At 41.0% G+C, this 25,809-nt stretch overlaps 1 protein-coding gene across 8 annotated transcripts in view; it reads left to right on the forward strand.

Moving 5' to 3' along the window:
- GRB10 (growth factor receptor bound protein 10) overlaps positions 1 to 9,209 on the forward strand; it is a 147,429-nt gene extending 138,220 nt beyond the window's left edge. For 7 of the 8 annotated variants that reach the window (XM_071804421.1, XM_065830850.2, XM_071804419.1 and 4 more), the window contains 5 exons: positions 565 to 681; positions 1,578 to 1,644; positions 2,625 to 2,712; positions 5,231 to 5,324; positions 6,098 to 9,209. In XM_071804421.1, the coding sequence (XP_071660522.1) occupies positions 565 to 681; positions 1,578 to 1,644; positions 2,625 to 2,712; positions 5,231 to 5,324; positions 6,098 to 6,244 (513 nt within the window). In that variant the 3' untranslated portion in view covers positions 6,245 to 9,209. Of the gene's footprint in view, positions 1 to 564; positions 682 to 900; positions 1,045 to 1,577; positions 1,645 to 2,624; positions 2,713 to 5,230; positions 5,325 to 6,097 lie in introns of those variants that run through there. The other variant, XR_011737513.1, reaches the window with a different exon arrangement.
- Positions 9,210 to 25,809: the final 16,600 nt, after the last annotated feature.

Here is a 25,809-nt window from a genome sequence, read left to right on the forward strand (position 1 = left end):
TTACGCTAACAAGTGTAAATCCAGCATTGTGTAGCAAATCAACGTAAAGTTCACATTTTGCATGAGTGTGGTGTACATGGTTGGCTCTCCATTATCTTAGGCTTACGTGATCCACATGATTAAAAATCCTGGATACGTCAGGCACTTTGAGAAGTACAGTACAGAGACATCTGGCTGTCTCTGCAGAAGCCAGCTTGGGTCTGGCAAAACTAACATGTAAATTTCCTAAAATATGTTGGGCCAAGAGCTGACTGTTAGCTATCTAGAAGTGAAAATCAGAAAGTTGGATTCCAACTGGCCCTGAAAATGACTGGAGTATAGTAATAGGGCAAGTGGGCAACTTGAGCAAGACAGATTTTATTCTCAGCCATTGAATCCTCTCCCTCTCCTACAGCCTGAAAAGAAAAGCCGTCTTTTTTTGTGTTTGTGAAAAGAGATGTATTTTCTGTGCTGTTGAAGGCTAACTTGGGACAGTCTTCTGAAACCAAAGACATTTTGAAATTTAACTCTCAAGCTGGTTTTTTCTTTCCCTGTTTTTTGAAACAAGTGAAAATTCCTTTACAGAGAAGTGTATCTGAAAACTCACTAGTAGCAATGGATTTTTCGGGGCAAATAGGAAGAGTTATTGAAAATCCTGCTGAAGCACAGAGTGCTGCCTTGGAAGAAGGACATGCTTGGAGGGTAGCTATCTTCTCTTCTTTTCTATTTTTGTATTAGTGTCTGTTGAGAACCAAACCACAGAGTGTGCTATCATGTTAGTGCAGTGCTGGTCACAGTCTAGCTTAGCTCCAACCTGAAGCAATCACACTGCAAGCATGCAGATCTGAAAGTCAATATCCATCTTTAGCAAAACTGTCACATTCACAACAACCTTCTACCACTGCTTCTCTGTCCCCCTAGTGTCCAGAGGAAAGTTGAGGGGGAAAGCAGACCCACCAGAACTTTACTGCCAGTTTGCAAAACCAGTCTCTGAGGAGGAATATGTCAAATTAAATGCTTCCCCACATGGAAGAGGCTGGGGCTCTGACTAATGGCTTGCTCCCAGTAAGTTTAACTGCAGAATATACAAGAGGCAGGACCTCTTGCAATGAAAACTGATGTAACTTGTTTATAGTGTCTTGTGGACAGACAGCTGCAGTATAAGTTTTCCCACATGCTCGTCTCTCAGGGAACAGGTGTCATTACTGAAGCACTACCTGGTGCTTTATGTATGGGAGGGCAATACTGCTTGATTTACTGAGTGCCTGGTGTTTTGCCTGAGCAGAAACATATCAGACTTTTCTTTTTTCTGTCATTTTAAAAATTTCTTTTCTTTTTTTTTTTTCCCTTTTTTTTTTTTTTTTAGATACTGAGCTTTCATCATTAACATCTGGCTTGTGTTTTAGGCCAACTGAAATGAGCCGCTGCTTGTAGATTAGCCCCCTTCCCCCCTTCAAAGTTGCATTTCTTTTTCTCATTCTTGCATTAAACTTGCCCAGCCCCCAGTTTCCTGTAAATTAAATCTGTATTGCATGTGCATTAATTCTCTTCTGTTAAGGCTTTAGTGTGGTTTTAATGGTAATTCATTTTCTCTATAGAAACGTAGCACAAGAATGAACATCTTGGGTAGCCAAAGTCCACTCCATCCTTCCACGCTGAGTACAGGTAAATTCTACTGGTTTGTAAGCATAATATCAGAGGCCTCTCTGGTAAACAAAAGTTACTTCATACAGAGACAGAGTACAGTCATGTAGTATTAATGCAACAATGTCAAATACAATGTTTATGTTTATCAGTAGCTTCTGTGTCATTAACATGCTTACCCGTACAGAGATAGTAAAAGGAACTTGTTTTTCTTTGGAGGCACCCTCAAGCTTTTCTTCAATATTAATCTTTTGAAATACGGATTTTATAAAAAAAAAGACACCATAAATGTTACATTTAAAACAATTCACCAGTCGTTTCTTCATTTTAGATAAAGTAAGTCAATGAGTGATCTCTTAATCTTTAAAGAGTAAAAAATCTTCAAAATAGCATTCATTCCATACTAATTGAATAATGTAAAGTTATGGATGCCTTTAATATGAGTCCTGAATATCTCTTTGAGATTGCAAAATAATAGGAAATTGCGTATTAATAAATCCTGGACTTCTTGGAGAAAAAACAGCTATTCCCTGTTTCTGTTCTGTTGAACAGAATTTTAAAATACCATTTGAAAATAAAACAGTAAACATAAAAATATCTGGGAGTAACTCCACCCTTGAAAGCACAAACTGAAGTGCTTTTCATTATTTGAGAGTTAAAGTGACTTAGTTCTAACTCGTTAGCTTATACATTGAAGAAGAATTTAGTCCCAACACTTTCAAGAAGTTATGAAAAGGCAATATTATAACTTAGTCATGCAAACCAGAAAATACATGGAGATAATGCCATCTACTTGGTTTGGTATAATAAGTAGGTGCAGTAGCTGATGCATTTTTTTCATTTTGATTCATTTTTATATAGATAGGTGAAAGATATTTTATATTCTGTAATGAAACTGTACCCACTTTTAAAATGTTTAAATAATTAGTGTGTGGAAGAAACTGTTGCACGTTACTGTTTTTAACCATCCTTTCTTTCCCTCTTTTCCCTCTCGCCTCCAGTTATTCATAGGACACAGCACTGGTTTCACGGCAGAATCTCTAGAGAAGAATCTCACAGGATTATTAAGCAACAAGGGCTTGTGGATGGGTAGGTATTCCTGTTGCTTAGTATTTATGATCTGATGGTAAGTGTTACAGACAAGAGCAAAACTTCTGCTGGGAGGGTTTACAAGTCTGTGAGCACTTTTGAGTAGCCTGATTCTTGACTAGTCCCTTTATAATTAATTCCTGTGATCTGTGTAGAAGACACATTTTTCAGGCAAAGCTGTACCTAGCCATTTGCCCACAAATTTGTAATCAGCCATTTGGGTTTTTTTACAGGAATCAGAGCAGTTAATGATGATTTCTTGCTATTGATTTCTGTTCTAGAGCAAAGAAAGTGCCTGTGCCAGTGGTCTCTAAAATGTCTGTACTTGAGATTTTAGTATCTTCTGAGCATCTCTGTTTCCCTTATTTGTATGTAGTTATGGTTATAGAAGGGAAGTTGCTTGGACTGTATTCAGCAGTTCTTTATTTGTGGAATGGGAGGAGCACGGTTGCCTTCAGTTCATTCATCTCACTGCTGACAGGGTTAACGTAGAAAGTTACGTTGGCTTCTCAGGAGACAGTCAAGTTCAAACCTTTCTCTGGCGTTTTCTGATTCAGCAGCATCACAGATCTTTGAAGGATGAAATATACTGGAGAAGTAGAAATTGCTAATGCATGTACATATTCCTCAGGCAGGGCTTTTTTACTGTTTTGGGTTTTTTTGCCGGGCTTAAGCTATTGGGTTTTAGCTGAGCAGGTCAAACGGAAAAGCTGAGGAAGCAAAGGACCACTGCTGACTTGCTGGGTTTCTGGTTCTGTCACACTACAGATCTTCTTTACAATCCGAGGCTCATTTTGACTTGTTGCCTTAGGAATCTAGCGGCCCGTCCTTCTTGGGGTCTTCATAAACGTGTTAACGCCTTCGAGATGGTGTTGAATTTGTGCCCAACCATCTTGCTCACTGTGGAAGGTGAAAACTGGTTAGTTTGGCTGTGACAAGGTCAGTCAGCAGCGGCAAAAGAACCATGTTACCTCTGTGCTCTGAAGTCTAAGGATCGTGGTTTTCAGGACAGAAAAAGTCCTGTCTGTGTTTTCCTGCTCTGTGTGTTCTTGAACAAAAGAAGGGGGAAAGTTAATAGTCTTCTGATGGTTCGTGTAAGGTGTTCAGCAATGTATATAGACAGCTGATACTGCTGTCATTGGACTGTTTCTGGAAGCTATTGTTGAGCATGCATCCATCTGTATAGTCATTATTTGTGTGGACAGCCTGTTGCTTTCCAGAGGTTCAGTAAACACCTACAGGATCAGTTGTGCTGAGCTTGGCTTTGTACCACCAGTTTATGATACTGGGCATTATCCGAAATGGCTAGATGCAAGATAATGTGGAGATACCTGCATGAACTGCAGCAGCCACAGAGGAGGGAAGAGATGGATCGTGATGTGTAAATTCCTTGGTCCCTTTTCCACACATCTGGTCTTGCTAGGACTAAAAAGGAATGTTCAAATACTGTGCATGGTTTCCGGTGGTGGCAAGACATGCCTGTCTCTGAGTAGTGAACTGACCCTGGTTATGATGGTGCATTTTTGTGGTATTGACATTTCTCAATTGGTTCTGAGGAGCTGGAGTAAGTTCTGTTGGGTTCGTAAGACTACAAGCAGTTCTTGCAACTCAGCCTTGGACAAGTGTGTTCCTGGCTTAGTGGTTAGCAATTAGGAGGACTTGAGGCCTCCCCCAGCACTGTACTTGGCCATCTCACAAATTCACTAGTGATTAGCACTGTGAGACTCATGCCAAAGGTATATTCTTATTTCCTGTGGTGTGGAGAGACTTCTTTTCTTTAGTTCATAAATGTCAAGGGGAGGAAACATTTTTTTTACTAGATTTTTTTCTCCTCTTCCAAGTATGTATTTAACCATTTGAGGTAGGACTCCAGTTTTGTGGGTTGACTTAAGACTGACAGTTGCATAGTGTATGATGTTACTAGCTATACTCCTATGTTATTTTTCAGTGATCTGAAGGAAAAAGACAATGACTGTTTTAGAGGAAAAAACATGGTGTCTTTTCCCCATCTTGATTATGTGGATGCTACTTAATTGATAAGTTTTAAGAAAGTATTGAGTTTCTGTGCAATTGTGGCTATTTAATTTAAACGTAATTTTGCTAATACTGGATTTCTGTAAACTGATGCGAGATCCTGGAGAGTGGGAACAGATTTTCATGTATTACTTTCCCACCTACAGAAATCCAGATTTGCTTTGGAGTTAAATGAGAACATTTTCTTCACAAGAGTACCTATCAGTAACAGAAAGCTCAGTTACTGAGACCCTTTAAAAAAGCCTCATACATACATTCATAGGGGAAGAATTACTGCCATGTATCTTTCAGTTCTAATTTCTTCATCTATTACTGTTATATAGCCATGGTATAAAAATTGAAAGCAAATTGCCAGTTGTGGAATCACCTGTTAACGCAACTAAAGAAGAGTTAGGCAAAAGCACAAGATGACTTAGTAGTTCTGACTATTTATGAAGAAATTGATTGTGTTATTCAGTGTGTACTTAAAAATGTTCTCTCCTAGACTATTTCTTCTCCGGGACAGCCAAAGCAATCCAAAGGCATTTGTACTTACACTGTGCCATCATCAAAAAATAAAGCATTTTCAAATCTTGCCGGTAAGCAATTATTTTTGACACTGATCATCAAGAAAAAAGAACTTATAAAGCTTTGCCAACATCTGAAGAGACCTCTTATTAATTACTGATGTAATTAACAGGGATGTTTCCATTAGCAACTATATTAGCAAGTATTCTTTAGAATCGTCAAATGCCTGATTAAGATTCTTTGTTAACATTGCCTGAAAAAACACTGTAAGTCATTTAGATACAGATGTAACGCAAATAACTTGTTCTCTGACTGAGAGCAGCAACAGTGGCAGTTGTCACCCTGCCACTTAGGCAAATGTAGAATAACTTAGGGAAACTGTAAAAACTTTTATTCTGAAGGTTATCCAGTAAGATTGAGCTTAAAGTAACGTTACACTGAGATATCAATGAACTATTTGATTTTTATCTTGATCAAAAAGAGCATCAGAAGACAGAGCTCTCTATTGGTCCAAGCCTTCTTGCCTTGCTTTGCCTACCAATTTTACAAACAGCTAACAAATACTTTGGGGGTATTTTAGTTTTATGTAGTGAAGACCAGTCTATGCAACTTTCAATTACTTTGCCCATGAGCTTTCCCTTTAATAAAGAAAACATTTCAAGTTGCGTTATTGTACGTCCCTTTCTAGTGCTGTGCCTGGTTTTGTGAAGATCTCCGGGCAGTAGGTTGTTTGGGCAGTGTCCAACATTTATCTTACGTCACACACCCATACTCTTTATTTTTTGTCACGCTTGCATCTCTTCATGTGCCGCCTAAACTTGAAAAGCATGTTTTGTTTCCCCAGTGTGAAGATGATGGACAGATATTTTTCAGCCTGGATGATGGGAACACCAAATTCAGTGATCTAATCCAGCTTGTTGAATTCTATCAGCTAAACAAAGGAGTCTTGCCCTGCAAACTCAAACACCACTGCATCCGAGTGGCCTTATGACCTCAAATCTGACTCTCACTGAAGACTGGATTTGCTAGAAGAGTAATTGTAAGAGAACGTTGACACTGGGGAATTGGCAGATTTGTAAGCTGGTAAAAACAAATAAAAATATTATGCACCTTGGGACTCTGAAAGGGATGGATTCGACAGGTGGCAACAGACCAAGATTGCTGGTTTGTCTAACGCCTAAGAGTGATTGCTGCTGAGTGTCCCAGCAACCCAAAAATGGGGGGAGGGTATGTGAAACCATGAGTAAATTTGAAAGAAAACTGGAAACTGTCTTGGCTGGGCCACTTAACAGGAACAAGTGTGAAGAGAAATCTTTGGAAAGAACTCTTGCCCTGGAATAATCTTGACAATTAAGACTAGTGTGTTTACTTTTTGTATTGATCACTTTTTTTGCACTCCTACTTTGTTTCGGATATTGTATGCAGCCTATATTAGGAGCTGATGTGGCTTTTAAAATTCATGCAGGAGTTGGGTAGTAATCTGCACCCTAAAATGTATGGAATGCTTCAGCCTAAAAGGACCTAGAAGAAAATCAAGAAGTGTGTGTGTGTGTGTGTGAGCGTGCACTTGTGTGTCTCAAAACTTCTCTGGAGACCTGAAGTTCGTTGATCTGCAGATGTCTTTGAAGAAGCAATGAAGATACAATTCTAAGAGAACATACCACCATATACATACTCTTAAAACTGTTGACTTGTAGCATTATGGCTGTAGTATGTTGATGGCATACTAGTGGCATCCAGTCATGGAAAGACTGTATTAGATTCTATGCACAAATTTTTATTATTGGAGTGGTGGTTTGTTTTTTACAGCCTTTTGACTGTTTTCCTGAGGAAACTTTCTGTTACTAAATAGAATAGGACTGAGTGACTACACCTGCATTTGAAACCGTTTTTTTGTGAAGAGATTCTTCTGCAGGTAGTCTTAATATGACAAAAACACACACAAAAAAACCAACCTGTGTTTTTAGCTTTATAGCTCCTTGAATTTTCAGAATGTTTCAAAGAGCTTTTTCCATACGGTAGATCTACAGTGACACAAAGCTCTGCTGGGGAATAGGGCACAAAAAGAACTGTACACCTTCTGGTTTTGGTAGGGCCATGAAAGTTTACATGGTGAGAAGGAACATACTGGGAATGGATACATATTTGATTGTAAACTAGCTGTTGGCAACTGATGATCCCTGTGTCACACACGCTAAAGCACACCAGTACCTGTGGCAGACAAGCACATATCCTGCTCTGGTCCTGGTTTGTCATCAGAACTACTTTATTGCTAATGTTTAAATCAATTATTTAATGTTTACACAATAACTCTTTCTGATGATAAAGCAGTATTAAAGTTAGACACGTCCCACCTTGATCCTCCAATTGCAAATATTCTTTCAGCAATGCGGTTGGTGCAGGAACTGTTACTGAATTCACTTCCCAGTACTTAGTGCAGTTGGCCACAGTGAGGATATTCCACTCTGGGAACTTGCAGAGTGTAGCGCAGAACGGAGCATTCTGAAGGTGGTAAATTGTTTCCACAGGCTACTTCATCCTTACTAATATTTGCCACTGGGTTTGACATCCTAGCCATCTGAAAGGGTAAAGAAGGAAAACCAATCCTACACCTTTAGGTCTTCATGTAGTGTTGAGAATAGCTCAAGACAAACCATAACCTGCCTGAGTTGTCCATATCAGCTTGTAACTATGTCAATGGTATAGAAACACTGTATTTTAGTTTACAGAACACATGTAGTATTTTTTTTTCCATTTAATGTCTAGATATTAAAAATGAAGAAACTTGATTTTGTTTTTAGTAGCCTTTTTTGTTTTATTTTTTTTTAATTGTACATAGTGAAACGAGTGTTCCTGCTTTCTAGACAATGTATTTTAAAACCTTGAAATTAAGCTAACTTAAGTCTGACTTCACTTTGCATGCTTCTATTTGGCCCCTATTAGGAGAAAAAAAGATACTTGTATTGACTACATTACCAGTTAAATAAGACCATTTATGCTGTAGTTTTAAGTTCTTCTGTTTACATAGCTTAGTGACAACCATGCATTTTTCCCAGTAGGAGGGTAGTATTTGCAGTTTCATATTTATAAAAAAAAAACCTTGCATCTTATTTAAATTGAGACTAAAAGTTTGACTATGAATCATGATTTTTTTATGTAGATGGTTGACTTAGTATTTTGTACTTTTCCCAGCTAAAGTGAGCTGTTTAGAGAAAGTGACCACCTTCAAAGTGGCAACAATCTTACTTAAGCAGATCACTGCTTTGTCTTCTTTCTGCTGGAAAACAGTCAATACCACCTTAGTTTTCCAACAGATTCAGCTGGCTGCCAGCTCAGAATACCAAGGACTGAAGGACATTTGACTCTTATTTTTGTATTTAAATGACATGAATGTAAAGGGGATGCTCAGGGTTGTTTTGGAGCCTGTTGAATTTTTATCTTTTTGCCTGTGATTTTATTTTCTAAATAAATACTTCATGTAGCAATCTTGAATATGTTGAGAAGGAAAATGCCAAACCGTTTTGGTAATGAGGTTACTAGTTAAGTTATGTTACGATAGGTGTTAAAGTACAAAAAACTTTTTATTTGTTTATTAATCTTGAAGAAACACGTGCCTCAGTTTAGATGTTTTGTCTTATCTTTTCTGCACTAAATACCTGACAGTTTGACCAATCAATGCACCTTTCCAGTGGCAAGACTTGCTTATCGTAAATTATATTGTCACAATGCAAGATTTAGTGACTGTAAAATGGAATAAAGTTTAAAGTTTCAGGGAATGCAAAAGGTATTAACTTAAGAGACAAAACCTTTATTCAATATGCTTTGCTTCATACTGTAAATAGCTTTTTGGCTTGTGAACCTAATTGTAATCTTTCAGGTATTTTTGTACAAATAAGGGACTGATATTCTGTTTCTTGTAATTAGAAATAAACGTTAATACAATGCTATTCATTTTATATTGGAATGAATGTCTTATTTTGGATATATCTGTACACCATGTGTCTCATGCCCGACTGCTGAGTGATTTGGGGTGTGTTATGTTAAACAGCCTTTAAGAAGAGTTAAGAGGAAAACAATCCCCAAGATACCTTTATTCTGACTGTTCTGTCTTATGATTCCTATTATGACAGACCGACCTTTATTTAAAGAAGAACTTATTCACCCTTTTTATTTGAGGAAAATTGTTGGGGATATTCTGCTATGATATTTACAATATTCATTTGGGAAGATTGCTAGAATCAGATCAGGAAATACAGCATGACAATCTTTTGTTTTATGACCCAAAGCTATAACTCACTGAAAATGTGCACTCTGCATAAAGCACTTTATTGGCCTGATAGCTGTTGGGTCAGAAAACTTTTCAATAGTACTTTCAGAAAACACTTATCTACCCCTGTAATCCTTGTATTTGAATGGCCCATCAGCATTTAGGTGGAAAAGCACATCTGCACAAAACATGTTTTTGCTTAGAAAAGCCATGGGGGGAGGGCAGAGACTGGTGATTCTTCTGGTAGATACAATAATAGACAGTTGGCAAGGTTTCATTTTTTTGTTGGACAAAATCCTTTCCTGTTTGTGCCTTGCTAATCTATAGAAGCCATCAAATGCATTCCAAAAATGTTTCTACCTGGAAGTTACGTGTTAAAAGTGCTTAGCGTTTGCTGTCCTGCATGCAGCAACTTATTCTTCCACTGGGTTGCGCAAAGGGAACTGCTTGCTTACAAAAAGTTTGAAGATGTCTACTTCTTGCTTAGCTAAAGGAAGCTGTGCTGACATTGAAACCACCAATCATTAAAAGTCAAGAACTATAATTCCACACAAAACTGTAATAAAAAAAACCCAAACCAACCCCAAACCCCACCTTACTTTATTGCATTTATTACGTTTGGAGCAGACAAGAAGATGGCATGAAAAAGAAGCAGCACCGTAACGAGGTGTTGGTAAGCCCACCCAGTGGCAGGTCAGAGTTGCCTGCATGTTTGTCCAAACTCTCACAGCTGTGGCCAGTGCAAAATGTTACCTGTAAAATCTGACCCTAGATATTAAGAGCAGGTACCTGTGCTATCAGAATAAAATCAGTCTGGGTCAGAAATGGGTCTATGGCACAGATTTCAATTAATGACCTGCTTTTATATTAGTTGGAGGACAACAGACATAATCAGGCGCTTGACTCCACATGAAGCCTAGTGTGAAGTTCACCTGGCAAAACCGCTTAAATGCATTTGGGCCTCTGGGTAAGTGAATATCAGACTAGTGTTTTACAGCGTGTGTCTGCAGCACTTTTATCCAGATACACAGAACCCCAAAGTTAGGTTTATGTTAACACCAAATTGCTTCTTTGACCTGTACCTGCAAAACCAAATGAGTAAAACATCACAAGATGAGCCATTTCCCTTCAAGTAAACTGAACTTTAGATGGCTGTGGGATTGTTGCTTCTAATTCAGAATCATGGAGAATAATCATGGAATAGTATGGTTTGGAAGGGACCTTCAAAGGTCATCTAGTCCAACTCCCTGCAATGAACAGGGACATCTGCAACTAGATCAGGTTGCTCAGAGCGCTGTCCAGCCTGGCCTGGAATGTCTCCAGGGGTGGGGAATCTACCACCTCTCTGGGCAACCTGTGCCAGTGTTTCACCACCCTCATTGTAAAAACTTTCTCCCCTCTTCTACTTTAAAACCATTACCCCTTGTCCTGTCAAGTGATGTTTTTATCTGGTTTGTTAATGTCCACCTTGTATATTGCTTTGTGTCTTGGGCATTGTTTGTCTAACATCTAGGAAACTTCAGTAACAATGTCAGCAAATAGAGAAAAGAGAGATCTTCCTTTGAAATATCCATGTTGCCTTAATTTGGGTTGCTTCTGCATCCTAGAACTTAGGTCTTCCTTTCTTAACTTGTAGCACAATGTAGTTAGTATTTGAAAACCAAATACAACCACAACTATGTCCAATGGCTATAGGATTTTTGTTACATATTGTGATTAGTCATGTCTGAGACTTTGTTTAACACTCATATTGCAGACTCAGACTGAAGACACTCTGTTATCATTGCTCATCGTTTTGAACAGACACTTGCAGATTTTTAAGCAAGAAAGATTGGTTCATCACAAAACACTGAGCTCTGATTAACAAGGTCTTACAACACTTGTTTGTTTACCCAGGTTTGGATGTTTCGCTATAATCAGGTGTTTTCTCTCTCTTGGCTGCAATAGTCTGGCCCTACAACTGGGGAACAGGATGGGGAAATTATCAGCGCAGCTTCTGGCTCTGAGTCAAAATCCAGCCTGGGTTCGTGGGCACTGAACCTCAGCTCAACTGCAGTCAGAGCTGTGACTCTCAAGAAAAGAGAGCTCAGAAGAGTTAGACTGGGAGGGAGATGGAGTGTAGAAAAGAATTACTCTTGGGCAGCATTGTCCAAGTGATGGCTTGGGTGTGACTAGGAACACGGTGAAGACGGTGTGACATCTGAGTGCTGCTCACCAGTCCCTTGGAGTCAGCTTCCCCTCTTCTTCCCTCAGACTTGTGAAGACACTTCTACGTACAGGCTTCCACTTTTATTTGCCTTTTCAAACACATTGTCCAGAGGTATGACAATTGGCATTTTGGGTTACTGAGCATAGAATTAGCTATGAAATTGGTGTTCTTTACAGCCTGTCGATTCTCCAAAACAGTCTGTCCAACAGCCATCAAGAGAAAAGGAAGGTAAAAGTAGGGTTCTGCCAACAATGGTGAGACTAATTAAAGCAAATCGCTAAGCTCAGTACTGAAAATGCACAAGTTCATTGCCCCGCAAAGAGTGCTAGATACATCCTATTTTGAAATACTTTTAGTCAATATTTGATATCTTCCATAACACTTGTAAGTATCATACCATAATACTGCTGCCGAATTTGTGCAGGATATTAGTGTGTTCTGTGTGACTTTTACCAGTTCTTAGTTTTTCAGGTTACCGTAGCAGTCTCAGAATCAGGTCCAAGACAAAAACAAACACAGAAACGAGGCAAGCTGTGAGGATTAGAGCTTCCTGAAAAATTACCCCACAACACAACGAGTCATGGAATAATGACAGAATTGGTAGGTAGAATAATTAATTTGTTTTTTCACTAAAGACTATGTGGTTTGTGAAAACAGCTGGCTAAACAAGAATGAAAATTGTTGAAGGCTTACAAAGTTTGCCTCAAAATATTTACAATCAATTGCTGGAAGAAGTGTTTGACTTTCTCTAGAAAACAGAGCACTGCGAAGAACAGAGTGTGTTTGAGAAGGCATTGTATCCTCTTGCTTGCATAAGCACCTTCACACACAAAATCCCAGAAGGTGCTGCCATTGAAAGGATGAGGGAGCAGGAACTCTTCGGACAGGAGCAGGAAGGGAGGCTTAGGATGCAGTAGCAATGGAAAAGGTGCAAGGAATTGCAAACAAAGTGATTAGAGTACCATCAAATATAGTGAGATGGCTCAGCCAATCAGGAAGCGGAGACTGAGGGTAGTATAACAGACTTGCAGAAAAACATAGGCAGATGAGCAGAATACAAAAGATTTAATTATGATCCCTTTCAATACAAATGTCGCAGAGCATCACCTGGAGTGTGCAGGAGCCCAGTTCAGGAAAACCAGAAGTATGTATTCACAGATTGCTTGTGTAAGCTCCAGTGTTCTCCACCACAAAATGTAGCATGTGGCAAAAGTTCATGTGGGTTCATGGAGGGCTTAAACATAATGACAGTGAAAACTCAGCTGATGGACATTAACTACAAAATACCATCTTTCACTCTGGAAGATCGTGGGCCGTGTGTCACCAAGTGCCAGGAACAGCCTTTAGGGGAAGAATCATTACCTGGCTGCCCATATTTCTAGTCTGTCTTCCTTGTATATCCACTACCAAGTGTTAGACAAGGTATTGGGCTAGGGAAATCTTTTATCTGATGCAGTACATGTGTCCACAGGAGGGCCAGCTCATACAGGAAGAACTGGAGGCAGTGCTAACAGCTGAGGAAAGACCAAGAAAAGCCTGTGCTACAATCAACTGCAGGCTCCCGTTGACTGAATTAAGGCTGTCCTCAGAGAAACAGCCATGTAAGCATTGAATTTGCTTGCTACCACCCCAGAAGGCGATGCCTCCAGGCTCTGCGACAGCTGTCCCCCACACACCTGCCTGCCGCCGGGAGGGTTTACTGGAGCATAGGAGCTGCCTGGTTCAGCTGCTACAGCTGAGCAGAGCCCGTCAGGGCCCTGAAGCTGTACATGGGTAGTGTTTGGCTTGATTTAGGCCCAAAACAAAGTGATGAATGACAGGAACTGAGCAAAGTTATGCCATGTTCTCTGAAATGAGCACTAGACTGAGAATAGATCCTGCTCACTTGCAAGTCAGGAGCAGGTATCCTGACAGTTGCATGCAAATGGGTATCGCTGGACTTCTTTGTTCAGTGGTGCACGGGGTTGTGTTGTGAAGGCTTCTTCTGGGTAAAATGCCACTTTTTCTCCCCCTGTAAGGGACACGAGGGAGAGAAAGGGGCACACAACTGCTGGAGCCTGGTGTTTTCTCACAGAAAGCTGTGGTGCAGCACAGGGAGAGGGCTGTGCTGGGGCTGGACAGACCTGAGGGGGCCAGGGCGCCCTGCAAGGCTCTCTCCAGCCACCCACTGCTGCTCAGACAGGGAGAGAAAGGGAAGATCAAAGAAGCAGCTAGGGTTTGCATGCCAGAGCTGCAGGCAGGAAGGGACTCCTGTCCCACTGACCTGTCTCCTCCACTGCCCTCGGCAACCAGGCCAGGCTGGCAGAGGTTGACTGTGGTTGAGCCCCGTGATGGAGCCCAAGTCAGTGGGATCGCACAATCCTGTGTTAAACAAGTGAGGGGTTTTTTTCTTTCTTTTTTTGTTTTGCTTTGTTTTATGGCAGCTACTAAGCAGGGCAGCACCCTGGGCTGTTTACAGCAGTAAAACAGCTCTAAGCAAAGGTCAGGTGTCCACCAGCCTCCTGTGTGGCAGTTGCTGCAAATGGCAGCACTGGCCAACGGTGGTGTAACAGCCAGCAGTGCTGCCCGGGGTGAGGCCGACCCTGAAAGAGGCAGGGTGCCTGTCCCCTCATGTCCCACCCCAGTCCCTGCCAAGGGGATCACATCTCTGGTGTGAGTGTGAGGGTTTCACCTTCCGGCAGCGCCGGGGCAGCTGGGGCAGCCATCCAGCCTCACCCCAGCCAGGAGGCGCTGGGATATGGGAGCTGCCACCAAACAGGCCCTTGGGTGCAGCAAGGGCACCCTCTGACCCAGTAGTTTGCCTTTGTGTTGTCGCTAATTGTCCCACTTGCTGTCTAGTGTAAACTGCCAGATGTTTCAGTTGTGTAGGTAGTTTCATCAAAGTAATTCCCTGGTTTCAGATCAGCAGAGCCAATATCTGCTGGGGCTTCTGGGTCTCTCTATTGCATGTCTCATTGGCACCCACTGTATTTTCACTTGAAGCTCTGTGAGTAAATGTAAGGTCCCATGTCCCTCCCACCCTATTACCTATGAACTGCCACTAAATGAATTCACAAGTTTTCTTTTTTTTCACTTATTGAGAAAGAGTGACTGATAAAGCTAAATAACATAGTGCTACACATTGTTAGTGATTAACAAAAAAAGTGCAGGGCAAGCACAGTAGCAATGAAGACCAGAGGGTTACTGGAAAAACCCTAGAAATTTCTTGAGATTAAAATTTCTTAGTTGCTTCTAGTGACCTCTTCGTCACAGGACAGTGAAGTTACCTCTGTACTTTCACCAAATAATCTGATCTGACAAGTCCACATAATTTGTTAAGTATTAAGCTAGTGAGCATTTAGAAATGCAGCACAATACGCTAAATGTAATTCTGTTTTAATTGACATGTACTTAAGACAATTTTGTTGACAAAGTCAAGAGCTCATGAAGTATTTTAAAATCAAAACTTCGCAGTTCACAACTTTTTTGAGTCTCTTCTTAACTGCTTCTAAAAATTGGCTTGAGGGCACGACAGGTAAAGTGAAGCCGTCCAGAGGGATGGCAATACCTCTCAATGATGGCATACTGAGCAACCTGGGAGCTGAATCCCAGATGGCAAAGGAATTTTATTAACCTTTTCAGATTTGTTCAGGAAGAAAAGTTCTTATTTGTTTGAAAAGTCAGTTTCATTGTAAATGTGTCACATTTGGCTTATTTTCTTGAAGAGGTCCTGCTTATGGCACGGGGACTGGACCAATCTCCATACATGGACATTACAATTTTATGTGTGGCTAAATATAGAACAGCAAAAATTATCTCAACACTGATGGGGTTCAGAGAGCAAAAAGATGATGAAAATGAAGCTACTGATCATAGAGATATAGTTGGAAAAGGAAAGTAGAACAAAATGACAATTTTTACCATTTACCATTTATGTTACATAAATTTACTGTTTATGTCAATGGTAAATAAAAGGGAAAAAGATGGTAGATAACCTAATGAAAGTGTGATGAAAACCAAGTTTCCATTACAACTGCGAGACATGCTGAAAGGTTTCCTCAGGAGAGTGGCACTTGAGGGAAGGTCATCCTGGAAGTCTGACATTCAAAGTGCACAACCCCCACCAGTAACGCATACTCAAAACAAAGTGAGGAAACTGTAATGTCTGTTGCAAGAATAGGGGGTTTACTGAGACCGAGAGGGTGGTTGTGGATTTTTAAGTATATGGCCATGTCCTTCCTACACACATAGGGAGGTAAAACTATTGTTCCACAGGTAAAACAGAGACTGTCATGAGTTGTAAGAGTGAAATAGGAGGACTGGGGTAGGTGGCAGTTTCATCTATTTATCTGTTTAGAAGATAACATGAAAGTTCTTTTTACATAGAGATTGCTGACACCTCATGTTTGGGAGTAAGGAGATGGAACAGGATTAATATGCAAACTGGCATATTAATCCTGTGAAAGTGCAGAAAACTAGAGATGTATTTTGCCTTCCCCCTTTGCCAATCAGCTGGCTTCTGTTGAACTTGTGTTTCATAGGAGGTGGACAGAGCCAAGACAAGTAGGTGAGGAGATGGATAATGGCATTTGGAATGGTGAGTTGTTACACTGTAAAGGAAAGAAAATTGCTAAATGCTGTTTAAAATTGTCAACAAGTTTCTTTGGACAGTCAGTTGATACACATTCCTGGGAAATTTCCTTGTTGCTTCATACTCTTCCTTTAGGATATGTTTATTAATCTGTTCCTTCCAATATACATCAAAAAGTGGTCGCTTCATTCTTCTGAGACACCAAAAATGATCTATTTTTTTCAATCACACAAAATATGTTGCTTTGTTGTGGTTTAAACCAGCAGGCAACTGACCACCACACACAGCTGTTTGCTCACATCCCCCTCCCCCAGTGAGAGGGGGAGAGAATTGGGAAAAAAGGTAAACCTCATGGGTTAAGGAAAGGATAGTTTAAAATAATAATAATAATAATAATAATAATAATAATAATAATAATAACAACAACAACAACAACAACAACAACAACAACATTATTTATAAAACTAGTGATATACAATGCAGTTGCTCACCACCCATCAACTGACACCCATCAGTAGTTCTCCTAGCAAACTTCTCCCAAAATATGATGGCTAGAGAAAATATTTTTAAAACATTTGTCATGAAAGGTAGGAACTAGGAAGGAGTTAATGATGTCTTTAAATCAAACAGTAAAATGTTAAGAATTAAAAGCACCCTATTGATGATCTAAATCTGTGGGGAAAAACCCCTCCTAAAAGGAAGTTTAAAAAATAATGTGTACGTAAAATGTGAAGTTGCAATGTAGATGCAGAGGAAAGGCTTGATTATAGAGAAATAGCTTTGAAATCTCTGTATGACTTTACTTAATGCTATTTAATATTAAGGATCACTGGTTAACTGCAATATTCAGTATTCATAACAAATGTAGATACAAGATTATCATTGTCCAGAACTGTAAGTCCTGACATCATATATATTTTTTAGTTAATTCATTCACCTTGATTAACTATTTGAACTGATTAAATCAAACTAACCAATAAAATAATGGAAAACATATACAATCGTAGAATAATTTTGGTTGTAAGAGACCCTTAAGATCATTGAGTCCAACCATAACCTAACTCCAGCACTAAACCATGTCCCTAAGAACCTCATCCACAGGTCTTTTAAACACCACCAGGGATGGGGACTCCACCACTTCCCTTGGTAGACTGTTCCAACTCCTGACAAGCCTTTCCATGAAGAATTTTTTCCTAATATCCAATCTAAACCTCCCCTGGCACAACTTGAGGCCATTTCCTCTCGTCCTATCATTTGCTACTTGGGAGAAGAGACCAACACTCTCCATGGTACAACCTCCTTTCTGGCAGTTGCAGACAGCAATAACGTCTCCCCTGAACCTCCTTTTCACCAGGCTAAACAACCCCAGTTCCCTCAGCTGCTCCTCATCAGACTTGTGCTCCAGACCCCTCACCAGCTTTGTCGCCCTCCTTTGAAGTCTCTCCAGCACCTCAATGTCTTTCCTGTGGTGAGAGGCCCAAAACTGAACACAGTATTCAAGGTGGGGCCTCACAAGCACTGAATACAGGGGGACAATCACTTCCCTGGTCCTGCTGGCCACACTATTCCTGATACAAGTCACGATGCTGTTGGCCTTTTTGACCACATGATCACACTGCTGACTCATGTTCAGATGACTGTTGGTCAACGCCCCCAGATCCTTTTCTGCCAGGCAGCTTTCCATGCACTCTTCCGCAAGCCTGTAGTGTTACATGGGGTTGTTACGACCCAAATGCAGGACCCAGCACTTGGCCTGTTGAACCTCATACAATTGGCCTCAGCCAAATGATCCAGTCAGTCCAGATCTGTCTGTATGGCCTTCCTACTATCCAGCAGATCAACACTCCCACCCAACATGGTATCATCTGCAGACTTCCTGAGAGTACACTCAATCCCTCATCCAGATCATTGATAGAGATATTAAACAGAACTGCCCCAATACTGAGCCCTGGGGAACACCACTCGCGACCAGCCCCGAAGTGGATTTGATTCCATTCACGACAACTCTTTGGGCCTCGCCATCCAGACAGTTCTTTATCCATCAAAGAGTACGCTCATCCAGGCTGTGAGCTGCCAGCTTCTCCAGGAGAATGCTGTGGGATATGGTGTCAGAGGCTTTACTGAAGTCTAGGTAGAACATATCCACAGCTTTTCCCTCATCCACTAAGTGGGTCACCTTGTTAAAGAAAGAGATCAGTAAGAGCAGTGTAGGGGAAAGGGACCTGGGGATCCTGGTGGACAGCAGGATGACCATGAGCCAGCACTGTGCCCTTGTGGCCAGGAAGGCCAATGACATCCTGGGGTGATTTAGAAGGAGGGTGGTTAGTAGGTTGAGAGAGGTTCTCCTTTCCATCTACTCTGCCCTGGTGAGACCACATCTGGAATATTGTGTCCAGTTCTGGGCCCCTCAGTTCAAGAAGGACAGGGAACTGCAGGAGGGAGTCCAGCACAGAGCCACAAAGATGATTAAGGGAGTGGAGCATCTTCCCTTTATGAGGAAAGGCTGAGGGAACTGGGTCTCTTTAGCTTGGAGAAGAGGAGATTGAGGGGTGACCTCATTAATGTTTACAAATATATAAAGGGTGAGTGTCACGAGGATGGAGCCAGGCTCTTCTCGGTGACAACCAATGATAAGACAAGGGGCAAAGGGTACAAACTGGAACACAGGAGGTTTCACTTAAATATGAGAAGAAACTTCTTCACAGTGAGGGTGACAGAACACTGGACAAGGCTGCCCAGGGAGGCTGTGGAGTCTCCTTCTCTGGAGACATTCAAAACCCGCCTGGACACATTCCTGTGTAGCCTCATCTAGGTGTTCTTGCTCCAGCGGGGGGATTGGACTAGATGATCTTTCGTGGTCCCTTCCAATCCCTAACATTCTGTGATTCTGTGATTCTGTGTGAAATCAGGTTGGTCAAGCAGGACCCATCTTTCATAAACCCATGCTGACTCGGCCTTATAAGCTGGTTATCTTGTATGTGCCGTGTGATGGCACTCAGGATGATCTGCTCCATGACCTTCCTTGGCACTGAGGTCAGGCTAACAGGCCTGTAAGTCCCTGGATCCTCCTTCTGGCCCTTCTTGTAGATGGCTGTTACATTTGCCAAATTCCAGTCAACTGTGACCTCCCTGGTTAGCCAGGCCTGTTGATAAATAGTTGAAAGTGGCTTCGAGAGCACCTTTGCCAGTGCCTTCAGAACACTTGGGTGTATCCCATCTGGCCTCATAGACTCGTGTGTGTCTACATGGTGTAGCAGGTCACTAACTAGTACCCCTTGGATTATTTGGGCTTCGTTCTGCTTCCCATCCCTGTCTTCCAGCTCAGGGGGCTGCGTACCTGGAGCACAACTGGTCTTACTATTGAAGACTGAGGCAAATAAGGCATTTACTACCTCAGCCTTTCCCTCATCCTCTGTAACTATTTTTCCCCCTAACATCCATCAGAGGGTGGAGATTCTCCTTTACCCTCCTTTTGCTGCTGATGTATTTATAGAAACATTTTTTGTTTCCTTTTGCAATAGTAACCAAATTAATCTCTAGTTTAGCTTTGGCCCTTCTAATTTTCTCCCTGTATAACTTCACAGCATCCTTGTAGTCCTCTTGAGTTGCCTCCTCCTTCTTCCAAGGATATTTGGAAAGTTTTATAAACAGCAAGAGCATAAGCATAGTTTTAAGGAATGTGCACACTGAAACAGAAAACATTTCACACCCCAATCAAGAGGTGCAAGCACAGGCATCCCCAAGCAGGCACAGCTGGCAGCAGGGCCCTGTCTCAGTCCTGAGGGTTTCACCACTGGCCATGTGGCCTGAGCCAGAAGGAAAAATATCCAGCTCTCACTGGATGCACACATTCCACATACTCCCATGTTTGTCCATTCTTTCTGTTGTTTTAGCATTTTGATGGTTTTTCTTCTGGCATAACCTTTTGTCTCTCCAGTATTCTATTTCCTCCAAGGAAATTTATATTTAATGTTGGCACCTGTCCCTAGAATCCTTCTTTTTATGATTTCCTAGAATTTAATTATTTAGTGATGCCTTCCTTGTCATGTTTGTTGAGAATGATGACATACTGTAATACTTCACAGCCTTTACTCAGATGGGTATGTAAACACATGCTGATATACGTTAAACTCCTGTTACATGCCGGAAATTTTTTCATGGTCCTGCTGACTGGGATGATGATGTGTCTGCTCATCCACCTGCCTGCCCAGCTTTTAAACGAGCTCATATTGTGGCATTATGTTCAGATACCTGGAGACCAGGTACATGGGTGTTGATTCCAAAGTATTGTGGGACCACAGGTCTGGGGCCTGCCACACCTGTCGGGACAGGTGCCTTATTGTGCTAGGCTACTGAAAATAACGTTTGTTGTGATGGAAAGTTTAAATTCAAAAAATAAAACCCAGAGCTTTTGTGCTAATGAAAGATAAGACACACACACAAATTTGTATACATGATCATATGCAAGTGTAAGGTTTCTTTGTAGCCCTACCAGCAGCTTAGGTAGTTACAAGGCTGATCTAAAGAATATCTGCCCATGGCACACAACTTTTGTGTGAATCCATGCCCTGGGTTGTTCTTGTGCCTACCCCTACCTCTTCCTTTCTGAGGTTATTGATGCGTATTTCTATTGTACATCCTAATGAGTATTCTCCTGGCTTTGGGTGACTTCTTTTCTAGCACTATCCAAGAATATGAGACACAAACAGATTTTTTTTTTTTTTCCCATTTAGTCTTCCATTAAAAAAAAACCACCAAAAACCAAAAAAACCCACCCAAGCCCAAAACAAAACATTACAGTAATTTGTTACCATGCTGAATGTTGTTCTGTTCAGCCCAGTAATAACTTAACTGTGTACTAGTCCTTAAATACCTTTAAGATTGAGTGATGAACTAATAATTTGCTACCATTATGGCTTCCTCACGCATTTCCTTCCAAGGTTTAAAAAAAAAGAAAAAAGTAAAATAAAATCTCAGGTTTTTTTTTACAACTTTTTATTTTGGAAGTTCCTGAAGGCAACATTTTTCTGTTTTTTCAAGTGCAGAATGTAGATCCAGAGGAGTTTTCTTACTTTTTTGCTTCAGTGGGCAATGGGAATAGGTTTAGACTGATGTCTTGTTGAAGGAGGCAAACTGAAAATATTATCCTCTAGAATTCAGCAGAAGCTGTAGGCAGGTATTTTTCTCCATTATGTGTTGCAATGGATCTAACATGAAATGTGGTAGTGATTCTCCTTCCCTCTGCATACTTTCTCTCCATTCTATATTCCCTGAGTACTGAACAAGAGTAAAAAATAACATTTCTTAGCCACTTTCTGCTGACAAAACTTTGCCTGGTGCTGGAGGTGGAAGAGATGTCTCTTAAGACTACACAAATCAAGATTGCTCCCAAATAAAAGAGAGAGTGTGCTAAAGAGTTAGTAAGAAGAAAAAACCAGACATTTGAAAACTCCCCGAAGTTTTCTAGGCTCTTTCAGAGAATGATGCAGGATGTCAGGTTCCTGGAAGGGCAGCATCTGCCCTCAGCACACAGAGGTTCAATGTTGGTGCCCCTGAGCAGAGACAAACTCTGCCAGAGTGTGGGTGTGGAGGTGCTACCCCTTCAAACCTGGCTTAGATTTATGGCATTTGGATTCCAAAAGGAGATGGAGCTAAATGTGTTAACACAGAAAAATAAATTGGTAAAGAACACCCCTTCCTAGCAAAATATTTTATGGAAGCTGCCCTTGCGGGTTTACTCAGAATTGTACAGCATATGGCAAAGACTTGCATCTGTACTTGAAAACAAGAGCTTGAACTAAGGTGTCTGAGCACAAAGGTAATTGATGCATAGTACTATCCTTATTTAACTGCCTGTCTCCTCCAGTCACATGTAAATCCTGTCTAAATGAGAGCCTGTGTCTCCTAATGATAATGGGGGAGCTGTGATTATCTGAGGTGTGGAAGTGAACAGCATCATAAGGAGATCAGAGGGCAGGCAGTTCTGAGTAGAGACACGGATGGCAGCACTGCAATGAGGCTACCTGCAGCTGTTTGAGCTGTTGTCTTTCCTGGCTGGCTGTTTTGCTTCCATTTAAGACCTGATAGCAGTTCATCTGTCAGCCACAGCTTCTGTGAGGCTCACAGTGGTCAACACTTGAGGAAATCCTTTCTGTGAGCAATCTTTGCCTGGAGAAGTGCCCCAGCAGCACCTGCACCCCAACGTAAGCACATCTTTGCAGCTCACAGCAGAAGCTATTCCTGCCTCTGTGTTGGAAGAGCCTGCTGTGAGTGCAGCCTGTTCTCACTGTCTCTGTGACTCTTCACAGCCTGTCATTTTTTCTATTGACACTTTCTTGGTTCGTTACAACCTCTCTCTTTTCGGTAGGCTTGCTTCCAGAAGAGTAAAGTGCTTAGGCTGCCTCCATCCAGCAAGTGGTACATTAACTCCTCCAAAGCTGTTGTTTGAGTCTGGGTCCATGTTCACTTCATTACCAGTTTTATCCTTTTTATCCTTCTTTGGTTTACCTACACATGTTCACACAGACAGCAATACAGAACTGAACTGGGAAAACAAGTCACACAAAAAATATTCAAGAAAGATGTGACAGATACTTCCCCAGTTTGTCAGCTCTGTCTGAGATTCATCTCCTGGCTAACCTGTTTCAAAGTCTACTTATATTCTGCGGGAGACTTAGTTTTCATCCTCATACAGTGCAAGCAATCCATCTATTTGTGTGTGAAGGCTTTCACAGTATCACAGTATCACAGTATGTTTGGGATTGGAAGGGACCTCAAAAGATCATCTAGTCCAATCCCCCTGCTGGAGCAGGAACGCCTGTTTAATCTTTACTTTCTTCCAGAGAAAACACATCCTCTGTTTGATCCAGAAAATTATTAGTAGCAACAGTGAGGGAAGAAGGAAAAAAATGCCTGCGACTTCCAAATAGCATCCTCAAACTACAGATAAGGAGTAACCCAAATATTAGATTGGTGCAAAAGTAATTGCAGTTTTGGACTGTGAATTTGAAATTATTATATCTAGGCTCAAATACAGCTTTATTAATCAAAATAGGGACCCTTTGCAATCAAAACGTTTTGCCAATGAAAAATAAGTTTGTTTATTCCTGTAACGTAAGAACTCATGCTTCAGGAATTGATGAACTCTTGGAAAGCATTTTCTGCATCTTGCTGGTGTGGAAGCATTTTTCCTATCACAAGTTGTCAAGTAACTTGAACAAGTGGTAGTGAGTTGATGAGGCATCAGGTGAATATGGCAGATGAGGAAAAACTTCGTAGCCCAATTCCTTCAACTTTTTAAGCGTTGTTTGTGTGACATGTGGTCGAGTATTGCCGTGGAGAAGAATTTGGCTCTTTCTGTTGACCAATGCTGGCTGCAGGTGTTGCAGTTTTCAGTGCAACTCATTGATTTCCTGAGCATACTTCTCAGATGCAATGTTTTCACTGGGATTCAGAAAGCTACATTGGATCACATCAGCAACAGATCACTAAACAGTGACCATGACCTTTTTTTGGTGCAAGTTTTGCTTTGGGAAGAGCTTTGGAGGTTCTTCTTGGTCCAATCACTGAGCAGGTTGTCACTGCTTGTCATATAAAATCTGCTTTTCGTCGCATGTCACCATCCCATCGAGAAGTGTTATTGTTGTGTAGAATAAGAGAAGACGACACTTCAAATAAGGGTTTTTTTGGGGTTTTGGTCAGCTCATGAGGCACCCACTTATTGAGCTTTTTCACCTTTCCAATTTGCTTCAAACGCTGAACAACTGTAGAAAGGTCGACACTGAGTTATTTGGCAACTTCACATGTGGTTGTAAGAGAATCGGCTTCGATGATTGCTCTCCATTGGTCATTGTCAACTTCCCATGGCCGGTCACTATGCTCGGCATCTTCAAGGCTCTTGTCTCCTTTGTGAAACTTCTTGAACCACTGCTGCACTATACGTTCATTAGCAGTTCCTGGGCCAAATGCCTTGTTGACGTTGCAAGTTGTATCCGCTGCTTTATCATGCATTTTTAAGTCAAATAAGAAAATCACTTGAATTTGCTTTTTGTCTAACATTATTTCCATAGTCTAAAATAAATATAAAATAAACAGCAAGTAAGAAGTTAGTAGCAAAAAACCATAAAGTGGGAAAAGTGCATCAAAATGATGTATGACATACCACATTTATTTCAGGATGTGTTGCAATATCAAATGGTAAATTTCAACAATGCAAAAAAGTGCAATTCCTTTTGTACCAATCTAATATTAAGCAACAAATGTCTTTCCTTTTGCTTAGGCAACACTGACTGTTTCTTTGATAGCAAATGCTGAAAACATGCACAAACATTGTGCTTGTACAATTCCTAATTAATCGTTTCAAGTTATTTCCTGAACACCTAAGATGTACATGGTATCTGAGTCCATTTGAAGCCTTCAGTTTATAGCTCAGAACAGGTTTGTTCAGATGATGTTAGGCTCAGCACAAACATCTTGACCCAATTTAGTAACAGGAGTCACACTCGGAGGCTGGCATGAGGTGGATGTTGTGCTATTCACATGAGGGAAAAATAACAGTGGTAGTTAAGCTATCCATAACTGGACTGAAGGCCTGGGAAAACTGGCTTTTATTTCTAATCTGCATTATACAATGATGCAAGAGGGAAAAAGTGTTGAAAAATGGATACAAACTGTTTAACTCCATTTCCTTTGACCCATGGCTGTGTACATGCACTGGCAGGGGGACTGCAAAGTGACTGATAACACATTGCCCGCATCATTCTCAAGTGCTGTGCTGGATCCTCCTGTTCAAACACATTATCTCTCCCATCTTGGTTGCAAACTAAAGAGTTCAGCAATGGTAACAAATCAGCTTGATTACTGCATGGGCACAGCATCATTATGTATCATCACCAGGGTGACATGGCAAAATCATGTTGAAGCCTGTCTTGTGTTATCTGTGACTAACATGACCTGTTGGCTGCTCATCAACAAACCCTTAAACTTTTTAGGGTCACTGTTATTTCTCACACACCCGTGTCTTGAATTTTGAAACAGTTTGGCAGTACAGGGGAGATCTCTGTTCCTTGTGTGGCAGCAGTAAGAGAGCTGCTCTGTGGAGGAGCCAGCACACCCAAGGGTCTGGAGCACATTCACGGGGCCACAGCAGCTCTGCCTTAGCCAGCACCTGTTAGGGAAAACCTCATGATCTTGCTTTTGACCCCAACAGAAAGATTCTGTTAAGAAAAGAATTAGTGATAAGGAGAATTATGAAAAGTAGTATGAGCCAGAATTATTAGAATTATACAGAGCCATAGGATATGCCTTTTAGAAGGGCATTTAATTCCCTTTTTCCAACTTGCCCGTTGTACCTCTCATATTTTAGTTCCTTTTCCTTCCCGAGGAAATAAAAAATATTATTTTAATATAAAATGCAGTTTTGGCTGGTCACAGCAACTTTTAAGGTAACTTACAGATACAGCAGAGAAGTAAAAACACATCAGATAACTCTGAGGTGATATTTCAACACTG

This window comes from Patagioenas fasciata, chromosome 2 (genome assembly GCF_037038585.1).
Source record: "Patagioenas fasciata isolate bPatFas1 chromosome 2, bPatFas1.hap1, whole genome shotgun sequence".
Lineage (NCBI taxonomy): Eukaryota > Metazoa > Chordata > Aves > Columbiformes > Columbidae > Patagioenas > Patagioenas fasciata.